Source organism: Protopterus annectens, chromosome 11.part0 (assembly GCF_019279795.1).
Source record: "Protopterus annectens isolate FY-2018-M chromosome 11.part0, PAN1.0, whole genome shotgun sequence".
Lineage (NCBI taxonomy): Eukaryota > Metazoa > Chordata > Ceratodontiformes > Protopteridae > Protopterus > Protopterus annectens.
The window spans coordinates 144901542-144922876 of NC_056745.1; the positions used below are offsets into that span (position 1 = coordinate 144901542).

Here is a 21335-nt window from a genome sequence, read left to right on the forward strand (position 1 = left end):
CATACTGCATTGAAAAGCAGCACTGTGATTGGCTGCAGAGCTGTACAGTATTTAATGAGAGATGGGAGAGAAAGAAAGAGCACCATCATAAGAACATCATTTGTGATACCCAGTATGTCATTTTTAATAAAATACAGAAACAAATTGGTTATAAACCTATTAAACTCTTTTTTCATTCCTCACACTAATATTGTGCCCACTGAGAAAGACAGCAGGGCTTGTTGATAAAGCAAAAACGTGTAAGCTTCTGCTGTGCTGCCCTTTGGGGATGTCCACTACCAAAGCTACTCAGCAGATACCTTCTGTCTACTCTGGGTAATTTAGCCAGTGTTATCCCAGATTTATAGGACTCTGATGCTAAGTCTTCCTCATTATATCTTCTTAACTACGCCTGTTAGGTTGCCAGGCATTCTTTTAAATGCAGTGATAATGCTGCTGATGCCTCTTCTAGAGCAGTTGCTACTGAGTCTGTTCACAGATTTTCATAGCTTAGACTTCAGCTTGTACGTGAGAATATCAAAGCTAAACATTTGGACTTCCCTTTGGATAGGCAACTTTGTTTTTATTCTCTGGCTGCAGAACTATAAGATATTCCAGGAGAAAGGTAAGGTAATGCAAATCTTAATCAAATCTTTCTTCCTCCTGTAGCCTAAGTGTCAGAGAAACTGTCCATCAAAGTCTGATTCCTTTGTTTATAAGGAACAGAAACCTTCTCATAGGGGCAAAATATCCAACAAAAGCAGATTTCAGGACAAGTCTCTGCAGGAATAAATGGGTCCTAACCCCACCTTTACCATCAAACCAGTTTCCTTATGACAACCTCTGCTTCCCTCCACTTTGGCCATTCCCATGTCCCTTAATCGGCATCTTTCCCAACCTGGCAATCCATAACTTCAGACAAATGAGTTCTATCCATCATCCATAAGGGTTACAAAATGTCTTGAAATGCTTCTCCTTGCTTCATAGGGTTTCCACACCCTCTTCCATGCCAGATTCTCCTTATTCCTCCTCTTCTGTGAGATGACTTCACTCAGGGGATATCATTTTTTCTCAACATCTTTCACAATCATCCAAGTTTCAAGATGTTGACCCTATAGTCCCACCTTCCATTGATACTTCCATTAACCTTTTTGGTGACACTGGACTTAAAGCATGCTTATCTTCATATTCCTATTCATCTAACATGGAGGAATTTCTTAAGGTTTTGTGTTATCTTCAAATCACTTTGTTTTCTTCTGTACCATTTGTTCTTTCAACTTCCCCAAGGGTATTCACAAAGTGGCAAGCTCCTGCCATTGCCTTCTGCAGACTATGAGGAATTCTAATGTATGCTTATCTGGATGATCATCTCATTCATGCTCCTTTCTTAGAGATTCTACTGACAGATCTGGATTTTGTTTAGAATCTTTTGAACAAAATGGAGTTCACTATGAACCTAAAGTCTTACTTAATTCAATCCCAGGACTGGATTTTCTGAGGATGTAGACTCTATTCTTTGTCAATGACCACTTTTCCTCCTGCAGTGAGGGTTCTCCTCCTCTCAGACTACTTTCACAATGTCTTTCCCTTGAATGTGACATCAAGAGAGTTATCAATGCCATGTATCCAAGGGATTTCTGCTTCCATGCTGTTTATGCCAGACTCCACAAGGAAGATTCAGTGGTTCTTCAAGTCCATTTGGACTCTGCATTGCCACCCATTAACTTTCCTAATTCCTTTATTACCCTTAATCAAGAAGGAATCTCTGTTATGGATCCACCAGATTTCTCTCAATTTAGGAGTGCCTTTTCTGGTTACTTCTTGCCAAGATCCGTTCATGGATGTTTTGACACTAGAGTGCAGAGCTTGTTCTAAGAACAACCGAGTCCAAGGGATTTAGTCACCAAATAAGGATAGGACAGCATAAACATAAAGAAAATGAAGGCTCTTATCTTAGCCCCTCAATCCCTATATTATCTCTGAATCCCAGGCCCTCTTCAGATTTACAGACAATGACATGCTTTTGTGATACACAAACAAGCAAGGAGTCACAGACTTACTGCCTCCGCAAGTGACTGCTTGGGACACACTGATTCAGTGCACGGTCTTTCTTCAAGGACTGTGCATTCCATCAGAAAGGAACACTGCAGCAGACTGAGCAGATCCAGAGTACACCCTTACGACTGGATGCTAAACAAACAAGTCTTTATAGACATTGTCAATCAGTGAGGTACTCCCCACATGATTTTTTTCCTCAGGATAAACCTGACTAGACCATCACAACTGATGCTTCAGACATAGGGAGCATTCATTCAAACTCTGAAAGTATACGAGGAGTGGGACTGCTCTTCCAATGAATAAGTGCATCAATGTCAAGGAAGTATTAGCCCTCATACAGGGACTCAGAGCCTTCAAACATATATGGATGAAGGCCACCCTGCAGATTGTAAAAGATACCACCTCATTAATATGGTGCATCAGCAAGCGAGGGTATATAACGTCCTGCAGCCTTTGTCGATGAGTTGCGACTACCTGGGAATTGGCTGTGCAGCACAACATGATCATGAAGGCAGTGTACCTAACTTCAGAATAGAATGCAGTGGTGGGTCAACTAAACAGATAAAAGGCAGATCCCACTAATTGATTCGCACAGGATTGCGTTTCTTCACCAAGTGTTTAGGTGGGGAGTTCCCCAGATAGTCCTTTGTGCATCACAAGACAAAAAAAAAAAAAACAGCTAAAGCAGTTCCTCACAAGAACCATTTGTAAGGGGGCTTGTGTAATAGATAACACAAATAAAAATTTTCTCCAACGGGGCACTTATCTGAAAGTAGAGTAACTTCAGCGATCAGACGAATTGTAGAAGCTGGCGTTCGGACTGGTGGCAGAGATGTTCAGAGGATGATATGTGCAGAAGTCACCTTTATGGCCTACGTCGGCTGTATCATATGTGCAACATTGCACATACCTAGCAGTAGGGGAGTGAGAAAGTACCAAGATGATCATAATAGCACACACACTTGCCCAGGCAGCACTGGTTCTTCCTAAACATGGAAGTGTCCAAATGAAAGCACCAAGTGCTGCAAGCTATGATGGGTCATCTTATGCCGACCGCAGGTCCTTAATGCACTGCACTGCAGTAACACTAAACCTCATTGCATGGATAATTCCACACCAATGCTTTTCTTGCATCAGTAGTAGAGGGGCATGTTCAACATCATTAGGAAGGCAAAGAAACCGACTTCTAAGAAATCCTACATATCCAAGTATAAGAGGTTTTCCTTCTGGTGTCAGGATAGAGGACGGGACTCAAATGTAGCAGGTAGTGGTCTGATCTTTCCCATTGAGTTGCCTGGGCATGGCATGGCTTATACATCAGTTGGCTATTTTAGTGCAACTCACTAGATCTACCCCTCTGTAGCTTCAGACCAGTAAAGCAGTTCCTGAAAGGAATTTTTATGTCCGAGACCACTAAGAAAGTAAACTATGCCTTGGAACCTCAACTGTCTGTTAGAAAACATTATGCAGGTCCCATATGAATCATCTGTTTTTATATCTATAAATTTTATAACCTGCAAATAACTTTGCTAAGGTAATATCTAAACTGCAGACCTTTATGTGTAATATGCTTTTTCTAGTCTTCCTGAAGGATAACCTGAGCCTTAGAACCAACCTTTTTCCAAAACCCTTAAACTAAGAAAGAAAGAATCCTTCAAATTCCAGGTGTGAGAAGATTAAACCACCTCTTCAACCCTATTTCTGAAAATAAAAAAAGGAAGTAGTGTCTTAACTAAATGTATACAATTTGGTTATTCATCCTAAGGGAAAAAAAGTCTGGTGAACCCAGTCAAAGATCTTAATACCAGGAGAATTGTAGCCACTGGGGCATTCTTAAAAGGAGTTGGCACTTAATCTGTTTTGTAGGCTGTCACCACCTGTGCATTAGTTCATTCATTTTCCAAACTCTGTGGGATGGGCATCCACTCCAGAAAGAAGGGCAGCCCTACTTGGGCATGCTGAACCCTAGCCCCTCTTCTGTCTTCGTCACTCATATTGCATTTAGCTCTGGGAATTTTCTCAGAAGTGAGGACTACTGCAACAATGATCTAAATGAATGAAATAGTATACTTGAGTAGGTAACATACCATAATTTTTAATGTTTGAATTGGTCATTTTTTTATAGTACTACTTCCCACCAGCCATCCTCTTTGATCTTTTGTTCATTTCCAAAATATCTTCTCAGCCTATTGAGCTGGAGTGGGGTAACCACATCCTATTTAATCCTTCCCTCACCTTCTCAGATTTTCACAAAGCCCTGAGACTACTCCTCTATGAGTAGTGGTTCTGACAAACTTCAGCCCCCCCCTCCCCCAAACACATGCACTCCCTCTTGACCATGTTCCTCTGATGTGGATAATGCTCTCTCTCCTGGGTTATAATATCCTAGCGTACCTTGCCTTGTATTTCTCCTGTAGGGCTCTTACCAGGAGTTCTAGGAAAGAAAGTTTTAAAATGGGGATAGGTAGATGTCTGTTTTGTACTAATATAGTCTGGTATATCAGATGCTAGCCATACACCACTCAAAGGGGAAATGATACTGAGTTCTAGAAGTATGTTTGGACATATGGGGATACCTAGCAGCTAAGTCCCAGTAGTAGGGACTACTGCAACAGTAACCTATTCAAACGTTTACTATTATGGTAAATTACTTGCACATTATTAGCAGATCTGTGAAGGAGTACTCTCCAGTTAGTACTTATTGCCTCCCAATATGCCTTTGGGCCTGAACTGCCCCTCCACCCAACATCTGTGTTGGAATTCCCTGCAAGTTAGGCAGTTATATACTTGTATGTTTTTTCCTGTCATTTGTTTTCTGAGATGGCGGACATGTAGATATACTCGCCTAGTGTAGTGCAAGATGTCATGGTATGTGCGCTCATAGTGTATACACACGCACACACATACATACACACGTACAGGAGAATACATGCAAGTATTCACACATGCACACACTCTAGTGTGAAAAATGCAGAGAGTAAAAATTGGTTAAAAATCCTAGCAGCCAACTCACTTCAGAGGACTCTTTCTCTGTTCATCTGATATGATCAGTGATAGCATTTCTTTACATACGTAAAGAGTAGAATAGTCTGCTCAGAGGTAAGGCAGGGCTAGAAAAATTAAGACGAAAAATGGGTTTTGTCAGTGCAAGTTTGCAAGCTTATAGAGTAAGCATTCTGTGTAGAACCAAAGTTGTTAAATTAATTTTTGTGTTTGAGTGTTGTTAGGGTCTTTTATTTATGGTCTTGTACATTCTAGTAAGCATTTAATGTTTTTCTTCCTTTTTTATCAGTATGAAACAAGAACTAGATTAGAACGTTTCTCTGGAAGCTCAGCTATAAGTTCAGCAGATCTATTTGGAGAAGAGAAGAAGCATCCGTCAGGTACAGAAGAAAACATGGTGTTTTGCATATTCATTTTTTTTTTCTCTTATCTTTGTAGCTGCTAACATCAGAGTGCATAATCATGGTTTCCAGAAACATCTTTAATAGGAGTTCTTACCAGAGTTTGCTTACTGCTCAAATTAGGGCTAGGATGTTAAATATTTGACAGAGATTGACTGCTACACACATTTAACCACTTAAGTATATGTGCAGTTCATAGTGTGAAATATTTTATGGGAAATCCACATTAGAGTATACTGGATCAGCACTTGTAGAGAAACAACTAGCATACATGTATATTAAAATGATACCATTGTGACATGAGCAAAAAGAAGGCAATACTGACATGAATCTGAACTTCAAAAAGGCCACAGCCTGTATGGAACTAACACAGTCAAAAATACATACATACATTGAGGTGCAGTCACAACTAAACCTTTAGATTATCCATGTATTGTCAGTGCAATTTAGTTTACTACTGCTTATTTAATTTATTTATTGTTTTTTGTAGGGAGCTATAATTTGACAAATGTTCTTCCTTCAGCTCCTGATATGACACAGTTCAGACAAGGAGTGAAGTCTGTAGCTGGAAAACTATCTGTTATAGCTAGTGGTGTCATGAATACTATTCAGGTGAGTTCACGTAGATTATAAATAGACTGAAAAATAAGTTGCATAATTTAATGCTTTTTTGGATGTTGTCTGTGTAGCAGGAAGTCAAAAGACTAATGACAGTTCTGTGTAAAATAAGATCAACTAAAAATGTGCAACCAAAAGTTTGTGATGGAATATGAAGTCATGTTTGGGAAGCGACCCTGTAGTAATTTGCCATACAAAATTGGGCTTACTGTAGTCATGAACTGTTTGTTTTAATAGCACAGTACTGATGTTTGCATGCAGTTCAGGTTAGTGACAAAATAATGTCTTTGCACAGTGCATGGTTTCTAGATATGAATAGAATGCATCTTTAATGTCCAAAGTCTCAGGATGCGAACAGTCCTTTGTCCCATGAAGTTCTTATTAGGTAATCATCTTTCACACACTATCCTTATCCCAACTTAAAATCACACAGCTGTTTGTTATCAAAATAAAGTCAAGAATAATTCTGGGTATCTGTCTGGAATATTTTTATCAACCAGAGAAGTTGTGGACTGAAATTAAAGGGCAGAAGTGTTTTATGTAGCAGGAGAAGAGGACAGGGGTCAAGTGGGAGTAAGTTGGTTCATCAAATAGAACAAAGTGGTTTAAGATTACCTGATTTGAAGAGATATTTTAAAGCTATAAAGTGGAAAGAGATGATGAAGCTGGGGGGAGGTTAATCCATACATTAGGAGAAAGTGGGATTTTTGGATGCAGATCCTTAAGAAGAATAACATACAGAACATTATAAAGTGGCAGAAAGTATTCTACAAACTAAGGCAGCACAAAAATGGAGAAAGGAGATTCTGCTGATAAGGGTGACTGCAGTTAAAGGTACAAAAATTAGGCAAGAGAGGGCTGGAATTTACTGGCAAAAACTGGCAAAAGAACCAAAGTACTGAGAGCAAATAACTAGAGAAGGAAAGTTAATAGAATGGGAATATGTCAAAAAGACATTTGGACTGCAGGGACTGATATCAGAGTATAGGCAAAGAAAAAGAGATAGGGGGAATCCTAAGTTAAAGACCTGCTCTGCTGGAGCTTTTAGTTGATTCTATAATATGAGCTGCTGTTAAAATAGGAATAATTAGTAGGGCATGTAAAATAGTGTACAGCTACTATATGAACCAATCAGAGAAGGTTGGATAAATAATTCACACGAAAACAATGAGAAGACTTGTGTATGGCTGCCAAATATGCAAAAAGAGCTAAAAGATTTCGGATTTTTACTTGGAAGTGTTTGCAGAGGTATTTTCCATACCCTGAGCAGACTCAAAGAATTTTTCCTCAATTAGATGGCAGATGTTGGCGGTGTGATGGGGAAGAAAGAGGTAACTGGGAACATAGGATGTCCTGACTGAAATCACTGTTGCAGTATTAATGATAAATGGGTTATCACCGCTTATGTCTCATGGGGGTGCCAAAACTTTACCTTCCATATGTCTGCATGATCTCCGCTTGTATGCATTAGGGTATAGATGTATGTAAGGACAGAAGTACGAGCATGGATCCACAAACTGTCTCTCCGCCACTCTTAATGCAAGTGGTGCATCCATCAGACAGGTCGCTGTTTAGTCGTAGGTGCCTTTGCTTTGTTTTTCCAGATAATTGCCCCCTTCCTTTTTACATTATGATTTTTACGTTGAAAGTTGTAGATGTCCACATGACATTGAGTGCAGTAAGCAGATTACATACAAGGACTTGAACACCAAGTGTTTTTTTTTTTTTTTGCGTATGCCCAGACCACGATTTTAAATCTTGTTCTGTTCATCAGTTGTTCATTGCAAAACCATTAGGTCTAGGCTGTTTACTTTCAACACCTTTTTCAAGACCCACTGTCTTAAAACGCTTAGCCCAGTCCAATCTTGCTGACTGTGCATCCTGGGATGTCTCTCTTCTGCCGAAGAAAAAACTTAATGCCTTTGGATCAACGGTTAAGTGTTTCTGACTCCAGTGTATTCGTTGAGGTTACAGAACCCCGTGGTACATCATACTGCTACTCAGTTTCCTGCTACCAAGATCCCGTTGGAAGCCGGTATGGCTCCTGAGGCTTTGCGAACTGCTGATACATCCCAGGAGGAAACTCATTTCACCATTTCATAAGGACTGCACGGCGTGCCACAAATTGAGTTAGGGAAGGGATCCCAGGCCTTTTAATAGAGGTCAGACATGGTTTTGATCCTCTGATCTTCATTCAGGAGGATGTTACACCTAAAAAGAAAAAACAGACTAAGCATTTGATCTCTCTGTCAGCAGCTGTGGAGAAACAAGTGAGTGGACCTTTTGCAAAAGTTTTGCAAAGTGATGGTCTTTAAACCCCCTCCTTTGGATCCCCCCAACACAGGCTACTCCTTCAAAACCCATCCTGGTTTTCTCCTCTTCTGATGAGGAGCAGGACTGTAACTCTGACAGTTCTCTGGACTGCTCGCCTCAGCTGCATTCCCCAGGGTAAATCTTGTCTGACAGAGGGGCTCCCCCTCAACTGAGTCTCCCATTGAGGAAGCTTCCTTTGTGGAAACTATTCAGAACATGGTAAAAGACTGGCAGTCTATTTAGATCAGTGATGTTCAGAAGAGGTATTTCTCCCTCTTGGTGTAGGGTACCCCTGCCTCTTCTATGGTCCCTCCTGTCCTTGAGGCTTTCTAGGGTGTTTTTTTTCAGTCCACCTCTTCTGCACCTGACTCTCAGCCTCCAGCTCCCAATAAACCAGACAGGTTTTATATTGTAATTTTTTAACAGATTTATATAATGAAGGTCTTCATATTGATATTGTGTAACTGGCATTCTTCACCGGTCATTTTTTGTTTATAGGTTTTACAAGATACCTAACGACCTGAAATATCTATATAAGAACCTAGTGGCAAACCCTTCTGCAGTTTGTCTCTCTTCAGATAAGCCCTCTAAGCTGCCGCCCAGTGCTATTACCCCATCTCCTGACAAAGATTGTAGGACTATGGATAGATGAAGGAAGAAGGTTACACATCTGCTACCCTTGCTTTTAGGGCAGTCCATTACCAAACTCAAAAGGCAAAGTACTTAACTTTGTTCAAGGAGGTAAGAACAGAGATCATCTTGGATCCTCCCACAGCAGACTCAAAGTAGGAAATGCAGAGCTTACTTTTTGCAGGCCTTTCAGATTGCAAGAGACAGCATTAAGTGCAGTTATGATCTGGATGCTGCTTCTAGGGCAGCTGCCATTAGATTTGTTATCTGCAGATATCCTTGACTTCACAATCCACCTATGCCTGAGAATTTCAAATCTAAAATTTTAGATTTGCCTTTGGACAAAGACTTGCTGTTTGGCTGTCTAGCAGACAATCTGTTCAAAACTCTGCAAGACCAAAGTAAAACCATGGAAGACTGCAGGCAGATCCATTCTCTCCTCAGTTCCTAGATTCGGTAAGAAGTACCCAGCCAAATCAGCATCCTTCATTAGAAGGGACCCTGGGGCAGTTCAGAAAGAAAGGAAAATCCCTAGAAAAAGATGCTCTGAAAAACCACAAAGGGAGCCTCCAGCTGGGAGGCCATCTTTTAGAGGAAAAAAATTTGCGACTACCTCTGCAACACCCCTTCCCCACCCTCAACCTCTCTACCCTCCTTTGTCAAAGACTGTCCACCTCCCTGGCTAGGTGGGAAGATATTATTACAGGCAGGTGAGTTATGTCCATCATCAGGGACGGCTATGCCATGTCTTGGGAAAGCATTCCTCCTCTGAGAGGCATGCATCCACCTCCTTAAGACCAATTTTTTCTTTTGAACCCCATTATTCAAGACCTCTTGAATTCAAGTACCATCCAGCAAGTCCCAAAAGAATTCTCATAGTAAAGGATTTTATTCCAGGATTTGTCTATTCCCAAGAAAAGAGGAGCAGTGGAGACCCATCCTAGACCTGTGTACGCTGAACCCTTACCTGAAAGTGTATGCTCTCTCTTTAGACTCTTCTTCCTTTCATCCTCCTACAGGCTTTCTTAGTGTCACTAGATCTGAAGGACATCTATCTGCACATTACTATTCATCCTTCATGAAGGAGATGCCTCAGGTTTTTCTCTGGCTTCTCATATTTTCAGTCGAGTGCTTTACCTTTTGGTCTTTCCACAGCCCCAAGTGTGTTCACAAAGTGCCTAGCACCTGTAGTAGCTTTCTGTTGTACTCACAAAGTTCAGATTTTCCCCTAACTGGATGACCTTTATCCATGTTCTTTCCCTAGAAATCCTTCAGCATCTTCAGTTCACCTTTCATCTTCTGACAGGTCCGAGTTTCACCATAAACTACAAAAAATCGCACGTTTCCTACATAGGACCTGGTATGCAGATTGGACACCCCCAGGAGAAGGGTCTGTCTGTCCAGTTACTTTCAAGACCTCTTTTCAGCACCCAGTTCCTCCTGCAAGAGAGATTCTAAGGGCCCCTGGGATTTATGTCAGCCAACATGCCTATGCTCGCCTGGCCAGACTTCACTTCCACTCTTTAAGAGACACACTGTGCCCCCCCCCCCACCCCGTCTCAAGAAAAAGCTAACCTGGTAGAAGGGACAGGTCATCCTCAACACAGGATTATCTTTCTCTCTTCCTCATCCTCTTCAACAGGTTCACACAGATGCTTTGGATGAGGTGTGGGGGCCAAAGCAAACCACATCCTACGGAAGCACGTCATCCAAAAAGAAATGAGGACTTTTTTAGATTTTGTTTTCCCACCTTTGGAAACCAGGACAACTCCAGGTTTTCACAGCCATGTGGTATATAAACAAATAGGGAGGTACCAGGTCTTACTAACTATGCAGTTTAGCACAAGAGGCATGAAAATTTGTAACACAAATGAACATCACACTCACAGCAACACAGCAACATGCATCCCTTTTCAGGATAATATGCTGCCAGATAGCTTAATTCACTCCCTGGAAGACTCCCACGAGTGGACTCTGAACAGAGAGGTCTTTCACAGCATCACACATCAGTGTGGCACCATTCAAATAGACCTCTTTCCTTCACCAAGCAGTCATTGGCTTCCCCCTGTTTTGCACCAGAGACCAGTGCCCCACAGCGGGAGGATAGATGCCTTCTCTTTCCAGTGGGAAATTCCTCTGTGCCTTTCCTCCTCTGCTGCTCCTTCCAAAAATCCTGCTTGCACCATAAAGGGAAACACCCAAGCTCCTCTAACTGGCTCTCTTTTGGCTGAAGCAACATTGGTTCCTGTAGTATTTCAACTGGCAAAGGGAAATTACACAAGGCCATTTTCTGTTTTTTTTTTTTTTTTTTTTCTGCCCCACAAAGAGTAATTCTGAGGGCTAACCCATCCTTCATGCCTAAATTGATTAACAAGCTGTCTCTCAGGCTATTTATCTGCCCACCTTCTTCCCCAATCCTTAAAACAGGGGAGAAAGGATCTCACATTCTTTACATGCTCACACGAGACTCAGATTTTACCTGGACAAAACTAAATCCTTCAGGAAGATTGACCAACTTTTTTGCATTCTTTATGCCCTCTAAGCTGGACAGCCAGTCTCCAGACAAACTATTGCAGCCTGGATTTCAAAGGCCATTTCTTTCTGGTGCTCATGCTATGCTAAGACCCTGCCTTCCTGACCTGAAGCACATTCCACTTGGGCAGTCGCTTCTTCTAGGGCTTTCCACAAAGCAACAGATTAAAAGTCTGTTTTTGGAGGTGGCTGCTTTGTCTTTTGTACACACCTTTACCAAACACTACAAAACTGGTGCCTTCTCCAGGTCCAAGGTAGCTTTTTCTAAGTCAGTCCTGTTCAGGCTACTGCTAACTATTCTACTTCCATAGCCAACCAATCCTCTTCAGCTCTGGGAATCGCCCATTTTTTTGGAATACTGCAATATTTATTTCAGTCTGGACATGGTACAGTTGTGTAAGAAATTTCCATAACAGATGTCTTACTGATCTCTGTTGTGGTATTCCAATTCACCCTCCATCCCCTCTTCCCTTTTTCACTTCCATCTTCAGTTGTCACTCCCATCTTGCTCTGTCCTTTGCGGTTTTTCATGAGTATGGGGGAGTTTTCTTACTGAGCAGGCTCCTCTCTCAGTACTCTTCAGGCCGCTGGCGTGGAGATAGTCTGAGGATCCATGCTCATCCATCTATCTTTATACCCCATTGCATACAACCTGAGATTGAGTCAGGCATATGACATAGAGAAGATAAAGCTTTGGTACCTGAGCCAGATGTCAGCAGTGATGACCCATTTGCTAGGAATACTGCAGAAGTGATCAGTAGGACATCTACTGTTACCGTAAGTTCTTTTTGGAAGTGTAATGAGTTGGCAGACTTTAAAAGTTCCCTACAGAGTACTCTGACAGAAATATTGGGTGAGCAAATGGGTGTAACTAAGGAAACTATTTTTTGACCTGGGATACAAGATCTGAATTGAATAGAAATAGTATGGCCTTGTCGAGTTTAATTCTGGTGGCTGCCAAAAAAAAAACAGTTATTAGAAAATGGAAATCCATGTAAACCAACTGTATTTGAATTAGTGAATATTGTGACAAAGGTAAAAGAACTGGAAAAGGGTAGGAGCACACTACATAGAAAAAATGGAAATTGGTAGAACAATACATGCAGAATAATGTTTTGAAGGAGGAGTGAGTTTTAAGGATGGCAGGAATTGAGCAGTTTATGTAATGTTGGAGTGATAATTGTATAACGGGATTATGTAATGTATAATGTTTGTAATGTGAACATGTTAACATGGATTATCTTTTATATAAATGTATCTTTGCTTGTGTCTTATGTGACAATTCAGTAAAGGTATTAAAAAAAGAAATGTGAAAAAAAGAAGAATCCTGGGGATCTTGTCACCTCTAAACTGAGCCAAGCCTCTGCATTGATCCTTTGTGAGACTACATGGAGAGTATCATTGATGTACAGGTCTTGGAAGTTACATTGCAAGAGAGAGGCATCAGGTTGTCCTAGTGCACAAAATAAGGGTATGGAATGGCTAAAAAGTAGGTGAGCTGGATTTATATGAATAGGTTAGATTGTGTCATCTTTTTACATCTAGGAAGAAAGAAGAGTAGGAGGAATATCATCTTGACCATAAGTTGAGGGTTTCAACCAAACAGTACAGAGCTACAGCAGAAAGGTTAGACTTCTGGTTATGGACCTAACCAGTGCATAGTAGTAGGTCATGTGGAACTCCATGTTAAGGCAAGTTAGTCAACCATGATCATACCTGTATATACTGTTAGTGCATTTGGGGGAAGGTAAGAATGCAAAGACAAATATGATGTAGGAGTCTGGGTGACTGGATTATGGGAGAAAGTAAAGAATGAGCCGAGAGACTTGGGAGCAAGCTAAGGGGGAAAACAAGATATGAAATGTGTCAAGGGTTGGAATACTCAGGGCTGCGAACATGTGTGAAAAAGTGTCGGAAAAGGCTTGTGTGTCTTCATAAGAAAGTGTCAGTAAAAATAAAGGCACATATATGGCCTTCAGAAGATGGAAGGTGGGAGGAGTTGGGGAGGTGGAAAAGGTGCAGTACAAGTAAGCTAGCAGAAAAAACAGCAAAGATGGTGAGGGCAACAAAAGCAGACATTGAAAGGGGGTGGGCAGAAGGGTCAAGAAGTACAGCAAGGGTGGCTAGCTTCAGTGGTGTAGAGGGATAAACCCTCACTTGGCCTGCATCAGTGGTGTAGAGGGATAAAACTCTGACTACATCTCAGATGACCGGAGTTAAGGTGCTTGATGGTGCAGGCATTAAGAATGAGGTGTGCCTATCCTGAGAGGTGTGTGTGGGGGGGGTGCCCAGCCTGCACCACAGCTCCAATGACAGGGCCTCCTGGAGAGCTGAGCCTAGTCATGTAGTTGGTTACTCGTTTGGGAGGATGTGGGCATGGCTGTTAATGCTAGTGATAGACTCTCAGCTCATCTGGGGAGTTTAAGCATGCACAGACTTAAGGGGCATTGGCAGCCCTCACAGTGATGTGAGCATTCACATCACCACTGGGGTGCAGGAGTTAGATTCTTAAATGAAAAATGTTCATTTTGATGCCAACGAGAGTAGAAAGCACCCTCACGGGTGCCTAGTTGATATCTCTTTAAAGGCTTAATAGTTGGCAGGCATGAGGGGTAAAAACAATACAATAAAAAGAAGGAAAAGCAGCAAGAGCTTTTGGATCACAGAAGACTGGGAAGAAGCTTAGGCACTGAATGAATACTTTATTTCAGTCTTTACAAAAGAAAATAAGGGGGATAGTTCAGTGCTAAAATGGAGGCACAGTAAAATGAGGATAACAGTTGTCGGGCATCAGGGTGTAGAGAGAAATGGCTGCTGATAGAGAGTAGAAAGCAAGCACCAGATGGACTGAGTCAGAGTCCATAGAATTCTGGCTATTGTGTTGGCAGGTGACTGATTAAGAAATTCAGCAGATCATTGGCTTTTGCAAACAGGTCAAAGGACTGGAAGACAGCAAGTGAGGTTAACTTGTTCAGGGGGTGCAGGAAAAGTCTTTGGAAATGTAGACCTTTTAGCTTAATTACAGTCGTAGGGAAGTCATGGATAAAATCGTAAGGGGAAGGCTGTAGCATTTCTGGAGGACAGCAACCAGCACGAGTTCATGGCCAGGAGCCATCAGTCAGTCTTAATCCAGTTTTACTATTAGGTCACAGTTGAACTTGACAAGGGAAGGTACCAGTAGATGTGGTTTTCTTGGGTTTCCAGAAGGCCTTTGACTCCATCCTACACGAGAGCTTTATAGGAAGACTGGAGAGATGGGGGAGGAACCATGTTTGAAGAACTGGATCACTGCATATTCAAATGGTAGATCTCAGAGGACCATGATGACAGGGACCATATTAGGAAATGAAGTGATTACTGAAATGTTGCTGGAGTCTGTTCCAAATCCAGTAGACTCATGTATGTTTGTATCAAGACATAAAAGGGATAGAGAATAGGTTGGCATCTTTGCTGACAACACAAAGACAGGTGCAGCACTGAATGAAAGGATTTGGAAAGGCTGATCAAGTGGACACAGGGGTGGCAGTTGAGGTTTATTACAAATGGCTGTAGAGTACTGTAGTTGGGCCACAACAGTCCTAGTGTGGATTATTAATTTGGGGAGTCTACTGACAGCAACAGAGTAGAACAAGTCTGATGCATTTGTTACAGGTAGATTGGGATACCAGGAACACAGCGAGGGGCATGGCAGCACTGATTGTAAATGTAATGCTGAGGTGTACATTCAGGGGTAAACTTTGGAAGTACAGATGATGCTTCTGTTCTACAAGGCCCTGAAGCCTATACAAGGAAAAGAACATCAGGATGACAGAAAGTTGGAGAAGAAAGGCCACCAGAAAGATCCCCGAGATGTAGAGGAAGGGATATTACCAGTGACTGGTGGAAGCAGAACTGCTATCACTTGAGATTTGAAAAGACTGGAGGGATGTGATATTGATGCAAAACAGTTATGTCAACGAGACATTCTAAAAATGAAGTATAAAAGAGGAATGGGTCAGGTAGCAGATTGCAGAACCCAAGTACTCCCTGGACCTCTGAAAGTATTTCTGTACAGAAAATATTGTAGAAACATGGAAAAAAACTTTCAGAATGGGTGATGCAGAGGAAACCCATAGAGGCATTTAAGAAAGCATGGAGCAGATTGTTAAAGGGGAAGAGGGGGGTAAAAGGGGAAGAGGGGGGTAAAGGTGGAAGGGAGGTAAAATGTTAAATCCTCTTCTCTCAGATGAGAGAGGGTTATGATCTGCAATCAGGCAAATGTATTGAAATGTAATATTGCCCCACAGAATCCCTTCAGGTAAAGCTTGTGGGATCCATCTGTAAAGGAGAGGATGGGGAAAGGGATAAGGGTAGAAGAAAATAATTCTTTAGAGGAAGGTCAGCTTCACAGAAACTAGCTGTAGCTTCTGTTGGACTGCATAGGTTACTGTAAGTGCTTTTAAAAGCACTTTTATTATGTACTTCAAATAAGCAGGGCATATTTTAACTTTTTTTGTTTGCATACATATAAGTTGGAGCAAGTAAGTATAAAATCCTGATGGCTGCTACATAATGAGAAGGGGAAAACTGGATAGGTCCAGCTCTCCCTGCTTGGGGTTCTGAAAGGTTCTTTTCCTGTCCCATTTCATCAAGGAAAAAAATTACACTGCACAGATGAATACATGCTTCTTGTGCACAATGTCTTGTGTGCCAACACACACTGCCCCATTTCATGAACATGAATCAGATTAGTGAATGGTTGCATACAATTGACATCCCTTATCCTTGCATTGTGCACAAGCACACCAGGTTCACCACAGTGTATCAGCTACTATTGTGCTTAGGATGTGTGACAAAGCTGTATGGCAAGATGGTATTGCAGAGCATAGCAGTGATGGACAGCTTGGTAAGGTAATGTCAGTTCTGTACTGTGGTGCGGCATATTGTCTAAGAATGATTCACTTCCTGGACAAGATGGTGGACAGGTGTCCTTTATATATTATCATGAGAACATGCAGTGGTTGCAGCTTTCCATCGGTGTCATCAGAAGAGGACTGAACACGTCTGGCCTTGATAGAATGTTTGCCTGTATCACAGTGACGCTTTTGTCAGTAAGGACATTTCTACCACAGTGGAATTTTTTTTATTAGCACTAGTAGTGCTAACATGTTGCTGAGGAGGGAATTGCTGTGCTGCCAAGGGTGGTGCCATTGGGCAGTATTTGGTTGAAGTCATTCAGGTTACTCCATTGGAACCAACTAGTACTCCACTTGTGTTTTTATGAATGATATACTGTACACTCAGGGACGGGGGTGATTTCCATATGTATGGTGTGTGTGGAGTTTAGTGCCTTTGCAGTGGGGGTAAGACAGCATGTAACATTTTATACCAGTGTGGTACTACTTTTATGACATACAAGAGGCTTTGGTACACTCCTCTATGACATACCAAGACTGCTGCATTGAGTACAATGTTTAGGAATAGCACCCCTAGTCTTTATATTGATGGACTTTTTTCTTACATTCACTTTGAACATCTCAGTGGCTTCAGAAAGTCTAGAAACTCATTTTCTAGTAAGAAAAGTTGCAAAGATAGAGGCATATGTAAAAACAATGACTCATTCTTCTTTGCTTACTTAAAGTAGGAGTCCCATATGTTTTCACAAAGCGTCTTATTGAAAAATCACTGCAAGAAAGAGTAGCAGTGTGGTATTGAGAGTATCAAGTCTCTCTCCCCCCCCCCCCCTTTTTTTTTTTAATTTTTCACATAAGGGCAATGGACTTCATGGACCCATTTTCAGCCACAATCTAGGTGCTTTAATGAAAGTGCAAAGTGTTAATTGTGCAATTGGAGAGAATAAAAAAAAAACTCAAGCTTATAAATTTAAATAGCAAACATAAGAATATGAAAACAGTACAGACACAGGTATAGCACTGGAAGACAGCAAGTGTGGTACACTTGAACAGGGATGATATATGAAAAAATCTGGGGAACATTGGATAATAGACACAGTAAACTGTTTCCTGTACCCTAGGTAACCGTTCTCTCTCTGAGCAGGTGATCTACCTTTGAAATGAGATCTTGTATTATTAGTGCTTGCCTTCATTTTTCCTGGATGTCTGTCTTCAGAACTCACACATCTGCTGTTTATACCCTCTAGGAAAAGAGCACAATATGAACTGCTGCCATGTCAGGAGTTCAACCCAGCTACGTCGAAGGGAAAGCTCCTGGCCTGCTGTGCTACCAGGAGTTCAGCAATAGCTGAAGGTTTCTCATGTGGGGGTCAGTAGTACTGTTCCAGCAGTAGCTTTAGGTCTTAGTAGGAGCACAATCAGAAGCCCTGGGAATCGGACAAGAGGCCTTGATGTAGTCCTCCATGAGGTGAGACCGTTTCTGAGATGTTCCTCCATTATCCTTGCATGGTGAACTTTTCCTCAGCCAACAGAGCCTCAGTCTTCTGTTTGTCTTCCAGCTTTGAAAGTGTCAATAACCTGGAAGAGTGCACCCTGTCTTCACCTTTGGGGCTTATGTGCTTGGTTGCAAGTGCTAGCTCTCACCATCCGGGTCATTAGACATGGCATGCTTGCAACTGGCCTTATCCTGAAGAGTAACCCCTCGTTACCCAGCCACAGACTGGTGATGCTCAGGGCCAGGGACTCTTCTTCTAAGGCCTAGCAGTGCCTATTGGCCTAGATAAGGGAAAATATATTGGGTCTTTCTAGGCCAGTGCTTATGGATCAGCAACAACTTCAGACAGATGTTTGAAGTTTAGTGGGACCTGTCCATGTGGGTATAAGAGTGTACCTTTAGAGGATAACTCGGATTCCAACAGTGAGACAAATATAGTCCTGTTTTGTTTCAGTGTCAGTTTTTGTAGGACTTCCCCAAGATCTGGATTCACATTTGCACATCCAGTTGCATGCCTCCCACGGTGGTAGTGCTACGGTAGCATTGTTGCCTCACAGTAAGGCACTGTCCAGTTCGATTCTCTGCTAGAGCGTCTTCTGCATGGAGACGTGCGTGAATGGGCATACCTTTGTTGAAGGTTGTGCGTCAGGGCTGGTAACTCGGCAGATAAAAATCAACTACCAATCATTAGCGGACTGGAGGTTCTGCTGTGGCGACCCTAACCGGGAAAAGCCGAAAGACACAACAACATCCAGTTGCATGCCTATCCCTGTGCAAACCAATGATGCACACTGGGTGCTTCTGCTACAGCTTGTAAGATGTGAGAAACTTCCTTCCTCATAGGATCCTTTGAGAAATCTGAGAACCAAGTCTGAGAGTATGGGAGACCATGATCTTGGCTATTGACTCCTCCCCACCCTACATGTCCCACCCCACAGCATGCCAAACATTATTTGTAGAAGCCGTAAGGATCATGAAGTTCTCCAAAGACTGTCTTGTAGACTCTATCTGTCCTACGATAATCATTTTAATTAGAATGCCTTTACTTTTGTTGTTTATTATACATAACTTCTATTATTTCATATTTAAAAATCCCCTCGCACCTCAGAAGTCACTGCCTGCTGAAGTCTGTCTAGAAGACGATGACTGTCAAGGTGCTTTTTTTGTAATATTGTAAAGGTTATGTTTTAACTTGGGGTGTAAAGATACATGTATACAGTTTTTCTGTTTGTAGCAGTGAAAGAGTATGTTAGAGTTCTCTTAATGAGTGTCCTAGGTAGGAAAATGAGTCTTGGTTCATTTCTTCTCCAGAAACAGTGATCAGCTATATTTTTTATTTTCTTTAGTTTAGTTTAATTTAATTTTATTTATTTCACATTTGTTTACTGGCAAGGTCTGAGTGGGTGTTAGCCCATTTTCAGCCAAAGCCTGAGGAGAAAGTCTCCAAAAGACAATAGTAGATGCATTTATTACATAGATACATACCCTATTAAACAGCAGTAAAGGACATTAATATGTATCAGAATAGTGACATTTTTAGCACAACATTCACTTATGTACATTAGATAAAGAACTTCAGGATAAAGAACAGCAATTTTACATCATAATTTTTATAGGGGACATTATCTAGAGATGGTGAACAAAGCAATGACAGAGGAAAGCTAGTATCACTGTATAGAAAGGGGAGTGGGTTGTGAAGGTGTGCTTATTTCAATATTTGTGTAACAGAGCAGAGGGACGAGGAAAGAATTTACAGAAGATAGAAGTGGAGGTAGTTAGAGGTTAAGAAGAGTTCTATAGGGAGAGCATGAGGAAATGCATGGCTGTGAGAAAGTATAATGGAGTAAGTTTACAAGAGAGGAGGGAGAAAAGATTAGTTCTGCCCAAAGGAAAGTATAGAGAAAATTTAAGAATTAGGCATAGAGAGAGCAGATAAGAAGATAAGGAATGCTAAGTAGAGTAAGGTATAACATGGAGAATGCTTTATGGTACTGTAGGAGGAAAAAGATTGAATACATTACACCTATGTTATGAAGGGTGGGGAAATGAGATAAGTGATAGGAATTGAAGAGTTCTATTAACAGTGACAGTAATGGTGGTCACTAGGTGTAAGTGGGCAATAACCAGGAGGATATTAGGTGTTTGTGGCCAATAGAAGTTTTTTATTCATGTATAAATTTGTTAACCAAGTGGTTTGGCTGGTCTAGGGACCCTTTTCAGTCATGACCCTGGCATCATGGCAGTATATACAAATTGGAGATTAGTGGCAAATGAGACCAAGTAGCTGGATGTGACAGCAAATTACACAAGTACAGACTTCGACTACATTCACTTTAGATCAGCATGTTTGCACTGAGAAAGTTGAAGGCCAGCATGTGCATTACAAAATGTGTCCAGTCATGGCCATATCCATAGATGTTTATACTCCAAACATTATTCAGTCAAGGAAAAGTTTAAATTGAGTTTATTCAGAAGAGTCAGTTAATGCTGAGTAATTGTTTTCCTTTCTGGAAGGTAATATTAGTATGGAGTTGATGCACCTTGGCAAAGCTTTGGAGAAACTTGGCTGATCTCCATCGTTATTAAAGCAGCAACTAGCACAAAAAGCACTGTGGGTGAGATGCTAGCTTTTTACTAAATTGGGCATGATTTCTCTTGCTGGATATTTACATAGGCAGGCAATTCTAGTTTTCAGTAGCTAGTTCTGAAAGTGTTTTTACCTACAGTTAGGGCAAACTGTGATCTCTGTAGTGTGAGGTAATTTTCAGTATTACAAAGCAGGGGATTAAGGGTTGCTGTGAATTCTAATCTGTGACTAGTAGCAGTTATGCACAAGCCTGATATTTATGGTAGGTAGAAGTGAGTTATGAGCTGTGACTGGTGGCCACTTAACCTCAGTGTATGGTGGTATAGTGCTGATTGAATTAGAGGCTGATAAAATGCACTTACAGGCCTTGCTTATCTGGGTCCCTATTAATTTGGTGAAACTTTAGCTTGTTGAACTACAAAAGATAGACAGATAAAGATCGAAGCATCCAAACTGTGAACAGCCAGCTAAGTGAATTTTTTCTCAGGGAAAGAATTTGCTTGGCTGTTACACGAAATAAAAACCTTTCAACCTGAATTAAGTGGGGGGCTTTGCCCCCCACACCCCCTAACTAAATATACTAACTCCAAGAACGCTCCACATCAGGGAAAGGGCAAATTCCCATTAACGGCCAAGCAAATTCTTTCCCTGAGAAAAAAATTTGCTTAGCTGGCTGTTCACGGTTTAGCTCTTTTGATCTTTAGCTGTCAATCTTTTGTAGTTCGACAAGCTAAGTTTCATCAAATTAATAGGGATCCGCTTATTTATTGCCTTTTGTTTTAATTGTGTATTTCAAGTAGAATTTAATGCTGCAGTAATTTAATGCT

At 41.3% G+C, this 21335-nt stretch overlaps 1 protein-coding gene across 2 annotated transcripts in view; it reads left to right on the top strand.

The window, feature by feature from the left end:
- ARFGAP3 (ADP ribosylation factor GTPase activating protein 3) overlaps positions 1 to 21335 on the top strand; it is an 873462-nt gene that overhangs the window by 816486 nt on the left and 35641 nt on the right. For both annotated transcript variants that reach the window (XM_044087532.1, XM_044087534.1), the window contains exons 14-15: positions 5330 to 5420; positions 5932 to 6053. In XM_044087532.1, the coding sequence (XP_043943467.1) occupies positions 5330 to 5420; positions 5932 to 6053 (213 nt within the window). The remainder of the gene's footprint in view (positions 1 to 5329; positions 5421 to 5931; positions 6054 to 21335) is intronic.